This window comes from Physeter macrocephalus, chromosome 6 (assembly GCF_002837175.3).
Source record: "Physeter macrocephalus isolate SW-GA chromosome 6, ASM283717v5, whole genome shotgun sequence".
NCBI classification, from domain to species: domain Eukaryota; kingdom Metazoa; phylum Chordata; class Mammalia; order Artiodactyla; family Physeteridae; genus Physeter; species Physeter macrocephalus.
This window is the reverse complement of record NC_041219.1, coordinates 42,895,275-42,906,075: the sequence shown is the minus strand read 5'-3', so window position 1 is coordinate 42,906,075 and position 10,801 is coordinate 42,895,275. Positions and strand designations below refer to the sequence as shown.

The window sequence follows — 10,801 nt, the reverse complement described above, 5'->3', positions numbered from 1 at the left end:
GATGCCCAAAGCTACCATCAGGGCTGAGAATTCCCTAGAAAGAGGCACAGAACTCCCTGAACACTGTCACGATCCCAGTTACGGTGCATTACAGGGAAGGATGCCGGTTCCCATCAGCCACAGGGCAGAGTCTGGGCGGGTTTCACACAGGAAGCTTCCGTCGTCCTCAGGACGTGTCACTGTCCTGGATTCAGTGTGCGGCAGGGCACACGGAGCACTGCCCGCCAGGGACGTTCACCCTGTTTAAAGCAATATATTCTGACTCTGGTTAAAACGATAAGGAAGACTCTCTTCAGGACTATCGTGATAGGTGTGGAGACCATTGCAGCAGAGGAGACAGATGCGCTCAAGTCCGAATACAGCAAAGATGAGTGGGGATTTGTAGCCAATGATCAGAGCGAGGGCGTGGGATGGAAAATCACTGCGAGGAGACATCGAGGGCAGGGGCGTTCTTGTGGAAATTTGCTAACAGGATTCTTGCTCAAAGCAAGTAAAGGACATATGCATCAACGGTGGGAGAGGAGGAGTTTGATCAGATACCAAACATGGTAAGATCTCAACAGTGGGAAGGCTTCTCACTAAACTGACTTGGACAAGTTTTTGCTGAGACTGGGCAATACAGGCCGTCAAGGACAGGACACCAAGGGCAGAGGTTGAGGCCTATTGGAGAAGAGGGCTCAGAAGAGCCTGACTAAAACTTGACCAAGGAGAGAACCTTTTTCAACGGGACCCTCAGCGTATGGAGTTTTATTTGGGTTCAGTCACTTGCTGCCCGCACAGCTGACCTGTTGTCTCCCGCCCTCCCGGAGGTCAGACTAACGCCCTAGTGTCCAGCTCCTCCAGAGGTCAGATGTGATACCACGTGACCCAGAGGCCGCATCACATGTCACCCTGTTAGACTGTCCAGTGGCCAAAGGCCCAGGCAGACGAGGACACTCCTATCAGCCAGAATATTCTAGGGGCTCAGGGACCACTTCCCAGTAGCCAAGGGCAAAGAGCAGGTTGACTCCTCACTAGACACTAAGGTTCTCTGAATGAAGGGTTTGCTGCTCCAATCCCACTTCTCTGTGGAGTTCCCACTCTACCTACTCTTTGGAAGTGATTGTGTTGACCTACCTCTGAGGCGTCTTTATCGAATATCACTTTTTTTTTTTTGGCCGTGCCACGTAGCTTGTGGGATACTACTTCCCCAACCAGGGATCAAACCTGTGCCCCCTGCAGTGGGAGTGCAGAGTCCTAACCACTGGACCACCAGGGTATTCCCTCAAATACCTATCTTAAGTTAAAAGTATCTTAAGATGACTTTTGCTTATTTATTCCATGATTGAATAAGTATATGGAGCATCTACAAGATACAAAAATATGTGTTTAATGTTGAAAGAGAAAAATTTACATTTGTGAAATTCTTTTCTATTTGATTTACAACCAAATCTCTGTGATTTACAGAATAGATCTTGTTGAGCCTATTTTATGGACAAGCAAACTGTCTTTCTAGTCCCTTGACCTTCACTGTTACAGGGAAGACTCAGATGCACTGCGTCAATATCTGAGTGAGCTGAAACCAGACTTGGCCGTGGAGCACCAAGTCACGCTCCAAAAAGACCAGCTGGACAGGAAGAGGTTTTTGAACAGGTTTCCTCGGGTAAAATGGAAGCTAGAGGAGCTCATAGGAAAGCTCCACGCACTCGCAGACAAGGTTGACAAGGTCCACAGGGACTGCACCATCTCCAACACTGTGGCCAATTCCACTGGCGCCGTGTCTGGTGTCCTGACCATACTCGGCCTGGCTTTGGCACCCATGCCAGCAGGGGCGAGTCTGGCACTCTCGGCCACTGGGTTAGGGCTGGGAGCTGCGGCTGCTGTGACCAGTGTGTCCACCAGCATCGTGGAACTTGTCAGCACCTTGTCAGCAAAAACCAAAGTCAGTCCCCGGATGTCAACTGGCACTCCTGGAGGTACTTAAGATCAGCCCCCAAACTGTTAGCACAACCAAGAAATTCACAGAAGCTGTGCAGCACATTGAAATGAATATCCGCGCCATGGAGACGGTCAAAAGCAGCCCTGGCTTAGCAGCCGATGCAAACGCCTTCATCAGCAGTGGAATAATCTCAGTCCAAAGCAGCCAGCAGCAAGAGGTTACTTTCAAAGGCACGGCTCTGGCAATGACCAAAGGAGCCCGGATTGTGGGTGCGGGCACCGCAGGTGTCTTCCTTCTGATGGAAGTGGCCTTCCTGGTGAAAGATGCAAAGCACTTGCTTGAGGGGGCAAAGACGGAGTCGGCTGAAAGGCTGAGGCAGCAGGCCCGGGAGCTGGAGAAGAAGTTGGAGGTGCTCACCCGCGTCTATGAGCGTCTGCAGTAGGGCTGGACTCCGCCACCCCCCGAGCTGTGCAGGGACCAGGGACACTTGTGGGGCCAAGGTGCAGAGGCACCTTGTTCGAGGGAAAAGGAGGGCGAGATAACATAGATGTAGCTAGGTGTTAGGAATTTGGCATTTCTGTAGCTGAGCACAGCAGGGGAGGGATAAATGCAGGTGGCTGATGGGGGAGAGAGAAGGAAGGAGCATGGAGCCTGGACGAAGGGAGGAGAGGGCCCTAAGGCACGGCTCTGGCAATGACCAAAGGAGCCCGGATTGTGGGTGCGGGCACCGCAGGTGTCTTCCTTCTGATGGAAGTGGCCTTCCTGGTGAAAGATGCAAAGCACTTGCTTGAGGGGGCAAAGACGGAGTCGGCTGAAAGGCTGAGGCAGCAGGCCCGGGAGCTGGAGAAGAAGTTGGAGGTGCTCACCCGCGTCTATGAGCGTCTGCAGTAGGGCTGGACTCCGCCACCCCCCGAGCTGTGCAGGGACCAGGGACACTTGTGGGGCCAAGGTGCAGAGGCACCTTGTTCGAGGGAAAAGGAGGGCGAGATAACATAGATGTAGCTAGGTGTTAGGAATTTGGCATTTCTGTAGCTGAGCACAGCAGGGGAGGGATAAATGCAGGTGGCTGATGGGGGAGAGAGAAGGAAGGAGCATGGAGCCTGGACGAAGGGAGGAGAGGGCCCTAGAGAGTGAGGGGAGGAGAGAAGCCACTTATTTTGGACTAAAGAAGACACTAGGGGCAGAATAAAGGGAGAGGGAGGGGGAACTAGCAACAAGAGGCCAGGAATATGAAAGGGTTGAACATGGGAAAAAGCCAAAGAGTTAGGATTGTTGGCATCCAGGAGAAGTAGCAGGGGCTCCTCTCTCACCCCTCCCCAGGGTGTGATGTCTCTGGTGGTGGTCTCTAGCCCTACTTTTCCAGTATCAACTCACCTTTGATTCCAGCAGGTTTATCTTAATTAGGCAGTGATTTCTTTTTGTTTGTTTTTTTAATGAAGCATAGTTGATTTATACTATTGAGTGGGTTTCCAGCGTACAGCAACGTGTTTCGGTTATACATGTAGCCCCCTGTGCTCTACAGTAAATCCTTGTTGTTTATCTATTTTTTGTATGCTAATGTGCATCTGCTAATCCCATACTCCTCATTTATCCCTCCCCCACCTTTCCCCTTTGATAACCATAAGTTTGTTTTCTGTGTCTGTGAGTCTGTTTCTGTTTCGTAAATAAGTTCATTTGTACTGTTTTTTAGATTCCACATATAAGTGGTATCATATATTTGTCTTTGTCTTTCTCTTTCTGACTTACTTCACTTAGTATGATAATTTCTAGGTCCATCCAAGCTGCCCCAAATGGCATTATTTTATTCTTTTTATGCCTGGGTAATATTCCAGTGTGTGTGTGTGTGTGTGTGTGTGTGTGTGTAGGCGAAGGTTTTGAAGAAACCCGCACAAAACTAATCACAAAAATAATACTTAAAATGAATACAATATATGTCATCATTCTTCTCACATGGACTCCAACCATGACCAATGACATGAAAAATCATCGTTGTCATTCAACTACAAGAACGCCAATGACCAACACCCGAAAAACCCACCCACTGATAAAACTCCTCAACAACACATTCATTGACCTCCCTCCCCCATCAAATATTTCACCGTGATGAAATCTGGGTTCCTTACGAGGTGTCTGCCTAATCCTACAAGTCCTAACAGGCCTATTTCTAGCAATACACTACACACCAGACACAACAGCTGCCTTCTCATCAGTAACACACATCTGCCGAGACGTCGCCTATGGCTGAGTCATTCGATATATACACGCAAACGGAGCTTCCATATTTTTCATCTGCCTTTATGCCCACGTAGGACGTGGCCTATACTATGGGTCCTATACCTTTCAGGAAACATGAAATATTGGAATTATCCTATTACTGATAGTCATAGCCACCGCATTCATTCATAGGCTACGTCCTCCCTTGAGGACAAATGTCATTCTGAGGCGCAACTGTCATCACAAACCTACTCTCAGCAATCCCATATATCGGCACTACCCTCGTCGAATAAATTTGAGGTGGCTTTTCTGTAGATAAAGCAACACTAACACGATTCTTCGCCTTCCACTTCATCCTCCCTTTCATCATCACAGCACTAGCTGCCGTCCACCTATTTTATTCCTTCACGAAACAGGGTCCAACAACCCCATAGAAATTCCATCTGATATAGACAGAATCCCATTCCACCCTTACTCTACAATCAAGGATATCCTAGGCGCCTTACTATTAATCTTAGCCTCACTAATATTAGCTCTATTCTCACCTGCCCTGCTCAGAGACCCCGACAACTACACCCCAGCAAACCCACTCAGCACACCACCACGTATCAAGCCAGAATGGTATTTTCTATTCGCGTATGCAATTTTACGATCAGTCCCCAACAAGCTAGGAGGAGTCTTGGCCCTGCTACTCTCAATCCTAATCCTGGCATTTATTCCAATTCTCCATACATCCAAACCACGAAGCATGATATTCCAACCCTTCAGTCAATTCTTATTTCGAGTACTAGCAGCAAACTTACTAAAGCTAACATGGATCGGAGGACAACCCGTGGAACACCCGTATGTGATTATCGGACAACTTGCATCCATTTTACACTTTCTTTTAATCCTAGTGTTCATACCAGTAACCAGTCTCGTGGAAAACAAGTTCCTTAAATGAAGAGTCTTTGTAGTATAACACAATACCCCGGTCTTGTAAACCGGAAAAGGAGAACAGCACATCTCCCTGAGACACAAGAAAGAAGCACTAAACTTCACTGCCAGCACCCAAAGCTGAAATTCTGTATAAACTATTCCCTGAAAAAAATATATTATAAGACATTCATAAAACTACAGTGCTATGTCAGTACTAAAAATAATTCATTCTACTACATACATGCCATGAGTATTGTGCATGTCTGTTACCGCCACATAACTGCTATAATGTCTCTTTCCCACGTATAGATGCACGTACATTGTATGTATAAGCGTGCATTGCATGATTTACCGCATGCCTAATAAGCATGTGCATTATATCATTAATATTACATAGTACATATACATTATTGGTCGTACATAGCACATTAAGTTAAATTGGTCCAAGCCAACATGTTTGGAATCCTGTCCATTAGATCACGAGCTTAATCACCAGGCCGTGTGAAACCATCAAGCCGCTCAGCAGGTGTCCCTCTTCTTGCTCCAGGCCCATGGCTTGTGAGGGTTTCTATTGATGAACTTTATCAGACATCTGGTTCTTGCTTCAGGGCCATCTCTCCTAAAATCGCCCACTCTTTCCCATTAAATAAGGCATCTCAATGGGTTAATGACTAACCAGCCCGCGCTCACACATAACTGTGATTTCATACATCTGGTATTTTTTATTTTGGGGGGAGAAAGTGCTTAGACTCAGCTATGACTTTAAAAGGTCTTAACAGAGTCAAGCAAACTGTAGCTGGACTTGGATGTATTTGTTATTTGGCAAGAGCAACCTGCGTTGTACAATCAGTTAATGGTTACGGGACATAGCACTTTACTATTCCCGCCCCGGCTTAGAACAGTTATATATCCCAACGAATCAACCTCAACCCCCTTCCTATCACACAAATGAGCTACTTAGATATTCACCACCCATATAGACAGACATCCCCCTAGATTCACCAACCATTTTATCAAAAATCTAATACTAAATCTGACATAAGCCACGTAATACAACCATACAAACATCACCTACGTGCAGCAAGTTAATGTTGCTCGAACATCTCATAAAGCAAGACACTGAAAATGTCTAGATGGGCCCACTAGCCCCATGAACATAAAGGTTTGGTCCCAGCCTTTCTATTAGTTTTTAATAGAATTACACATGCAGGTATCCTCACCCCGGTGCGAATGCCCGCCTAAATCACTAAGATTAAAAGGAGCAGGTGTCAAGCACACCACACCAGCAGCTCACAACGCCTTGCTCAGCCATGCCCCCACGGGAGACAGCAGTGATAAAAACTGAGCCATTAAAAAAAAAAAAACAAAAACCAAAACTGAGCCATAAACGAAAGTGTGACTAAGCCATGTTACTTAGGGTTGGTAAATTTCGTGCCAGCCACCGCGGTCATGTGATTGACCCGAATTAATAGAACTATGGCGTAAAGCGTGCTAAAGAACCATACAAGATAAAGTTAAACCTTAATTAAGCTGTAAAAAGCCATAATTAAAACAAAAGTAAACTACGAAAGAGACTTTAATATATTCTGATCACACGATAGCTAAGACCCAAACTGGGATTAGATAACCCGCTGTGCTTAGCCCTAAACCCAAATAATCATAAAAACTAGACTATTCGCCAGAGTACTACTAGCAACAGCTTAAAATTCAAAGGACTTGGCGGTGCTTCACATCCCTCTAGAGGAGCCTGTTCTATGATCCATAAACCCCGATAAACCTCACCAACCCTGGCTACTCCAGTCTATATACCGCCATCTTCAGCAAACCCTAAAAAGGAGCAAAAGTAAGCATAATTATAACACATAAAAAGGTTAGGTCAAGGTGTAACTTACGGGGTGGAAAGAAATGGGCTACATTTTCTACACCAAGAACACCCTTTATCCACACGAAAGTTTTTATGAAACCTAAAAACTAAAGGAGGATTTAGTAGTAAATTAAGAGTAGAGTGCTTAATTGAATAAGGCCATGAAGCACGAACACACTGCCCGTCACCCTCCTCAAGTGCCATGACAAAGCCATAGTCCATCAACACATGCTAAACAATTATATGAGAGGAGATAAGTTGTAACAAGGTAAGCATACTGGAAAGTGTGCTTGGATAAAACAAGACATAGCTCAAATAAAGCACCTAGCTTACACCTAGATTTCATGATCTATGTATGTCTTGAACTAAACCTGGCCCACACCTTTCCCACCATACTGACACAAGCTAGTCAAATAACACATTCACCAGACATCTAAAATATAGGACATAGAAATTTAAACACTGATGGCGCTATAGAGAAAGTACCGTAAGGGAATGATAAAAGAAATATTAAAAGTAATAAAAAGCAAAGCTTACCCCTTGTACCTTTTGCATAATGACTTAACTAGTAACAAGTTAACCAAGAGAACTTAAGCTAAACTACCCTAAACCAGATGAGCTACTTATGAACACTTACTAGAACAAACTCATCTATGTGGCAAAATAGTGAGAAGATTTATAAGTAGAGGTGACAAGCCTAACGAGCCTGGTGATAGCTGGTTGTCCAGGAAAAGAATTTCAGTTCAACGTTAAATAATACTAAAAACCATAATAAGCTTCAACGTATATTTAAACGTTAGTCTAAAAAGGTACAGTTTTTTAGAAATGGATACAACCTTAACTAGAGAGTAAAAACAAACAGTACCATAGTTGGCCTAAAAGCAGCCATCAATTAAGAAAGCATTCAAGCTCAACAACAAAACACATTTCAATTCCAATATTAAGTAAATCAACTCCTAGCTTTATTACTGGACTAATCTATAAGACTATAGAAGCAATGCTGTTCACATGAGTAACAAGAAATATTTCTCCTTGCACAGGCTTACATCAGCAACTAATAACATACTGATAATTAACAATAAATAAATACAATCCAATACTAAATCATTTATTAAAAACACTGTTAACCCAACACAGGGATGCACTCAAGGAAAGATTTTAAAAAGTAAAAGGAACTTGGCTAACACAAACCCCACCTGTTTAGCAAAAACATCACCTCTAGCAACACCAGTATTAGAGGCACCGCCTGCCCAGTGACAATCGTTAAATGGCCGCAGTATCCTGACTGTGCAAAGGTAGCATAATCATTTGTTCTCTAAATAAGGACTTGTATGAATGGACACACAAGGGTTTTACTGTCTCTTACTTTTAATCAGTGAAATTGACCTCCCCGTGAAGAGGTGGGGATAACAAAATAAGAGAAGACCCTATGGGGCTTCAGTTAATCAACCCCAAAACCATAATCTTAAACTGCCAAGGAATAACAAAATTTCACATGGGTTGACAATTTCGTTGGGGTGACCTTGGAGCACAAAAAACCCTCTGAGTGATTAAAGCCTAGACCTGCTAGCCAAAGCATAATATCACTTATTGATCCAAAAAAATTGATCAACGGAACAAGTTACCCTAGAGATAACAGTGCAATCCTATTCTAGAGTTCATATTAACAACAGGGTTTACAACCTCGATGTTGGATCAGGACACCTAATGGTGTAACCGCTGTTAAGGATTCGTTTGTCCAAAGATTAAAGTCCTACGTGATCTGAGTTCAGACCAGAGCAATCCAGGTCGGTTTCTATCTATTACTCATTTCTCCCAGTATGAGAAATAAGGCCCACTTTAGATAAGCGCCTTCAAAACAATGAATGATCTAATCTCAACCTAATAAGCAAGCACAAACTAACCACCCAAGACCAGGGTTTTGTTGAGGTGGCAGAACCCGGTAATTGCGTAAAACTTAAACCTTTATATCCAGAGGTTCAAACCCTCTCCCTAACAAAATGTTTATAATTAACATTTTAATGCTCATCATTCCTATCCTCCTAGCCGTAGCATTGCTGACACTAGTAGAACGTAAAGTCCCAGGCTATATACAACTCCGAAAAGGACCAAACATTGTAGGCCTTCACGGTCTATTCCAACCCTTTGCCGATGCAATCAAACTATTCACTAAGGAACCCCCACGACCAGCTACATCTTCCACCTCCATATTTATCATCGCACCCATCTTAGCCCTAACCCTAGCCCTCACAATATGAATCCTTTTACCCATACCATAACCCCTCATCAACATAAACCTGGGAGTATTATTCATACTAGCAATAGCAAGTCTAGCCATATACTCCATTCTATGATCTGGCTGGGCCTCCAACTCAAAATATGCATTAATTGGAGCCCTACAAGCAGTAGCACAAACCATCTCATACGAAGTAACACTAGCAATCATCCTCTTATCAGTGCTCTTAATAAACGGGTCCTTCACCCTATCAACCCTAACCACAACACAAGAACAACTATGACTAGTCTTCCCTTCATGACCACTGGCCATAATGTGACTTAATTCTACCCTAGCAGAAACCAACCGAGCCCCTTTTGATTTAACAGAAGGAGAATCCGAACTCGTACCCAGCTTCAATGTAGAGAACGCAGCAGGCCCCTTCACCATATTCTTCCTAGCAGAATAGGCCATCATCATTATAATAAATATATCCACAACAATTCTATTCCTAAGAACATTCCACAACCCCTACACACCAGAACTATACGCAATTAACTTCATTATTAAAACACTACTACTAACAACATCCTTCCCATGGATTTGAGCATCCTATCCTCGATTTCGATATGACCAACTAATACACTTACTCTGAAAAAATTTCCTTCTTCTTCGAAGAAATGTCTATTTAGATCTTCAGGGAGTGACTTCTAGATAATTATGCTGCTGATGGTGGTGGTGATGACAACACAGTGGATGGATCGTTTGACAAGTTGCCATTTGCTCTTTGGGACCAGGGTGCACTAAGAGACCAGTGAAGCTCCCATAAAATTCCAAATGTTGTGTTGGAACAGAGGTTGATTTGAAAAAAACACAAAAAACAACAGAAGAGAAAGAAAGAAAAATGAAACCAGATGGCAGCAACAAGTCAAGGAACTTTGCAGTGTGTCAAGGAGATGAGCCAGCCTGGGGCCAATAGACACGGCCTCTCTGACCCTCAGTTTCTTCCTCATTTGGGGGTGGGGCCAGACAAGATATTTCAGGTCCATCTGGCTCTCCCCAGGTTGTGTTCTACAGACTTTGGTTCAATAAATATGCACCGACTCACTGAAGCTTCTTTGTGTTGACTGACAGCTCAGCTGGGCTCCGGATGCCTGACTTCCCTTCCCGAGCGCAGGGCGCAAGTCCTCCATTGCTTCCCCTCCTGCCCACTGGGCTCACATCCAGTCATCTCCCTCAGACCCTGGTGCCCCGCAGGCCCCACCGGGACACCTGGGGGAGCCCGTGCGCGTCTGGCTCGGACTGAGCACAGGTATGATCCTCCCCCAGCACCTTGGACCCAGGATGGACAAATGGCACCCATGGCTGATTAAGCTCAGAGGGCTTGTTTGCAGGTGTGAGAGAGAGTCAGCCATAAACAGAGGGGGCAGAGAGAGATAGCCAGATAGCAAACAACCTCACCCAAGCTTCCTTCACATTTCAGCGAGAGTCCTGCATGAGCTTCCAGAATGGTCTTCCTGTGTTTACCCTTGTGGCACTGCCCCTGCCCCCCACCCCATCTATTCCCCACACGGGGCTAGAATGACCCTTAAGAATATCGATCTCGGGGCTTCCCTGGTGGCGCAGTGGTTGCGCGTCCGCCTGCCGATGCAGGGGAACCGGGTTCGCGCCC

General features: G+C 45.0%; 1 protein-coding gene across 1 annotated transcript in view; it reads left to right on the top strand.

Moving 5' to 3' along the window:
- The window catches only part of LOC102976938 (apolipoprotein L2-like), an 11,743-nt gene extending 8,934 nt beyond the window's left edge, over window positions 1-2,809 (top strand). Inside the window, 3 exon segments of the mRNA XM_028490319.2 lie at window positions 1,519-1,941; window positions 1,943-2,349; window positions 2,652-2,809. Of these exon segments, the coding sequence (XP_028346120.2) occupies window positions 1,519-1,941; window positions 1,943-2,349; window positions 2,652-2,809 (988 nt within the window).
- The last annotated feature ends 7,992 nt before the right edge of the window (window positions 2,810-10,801 follow it).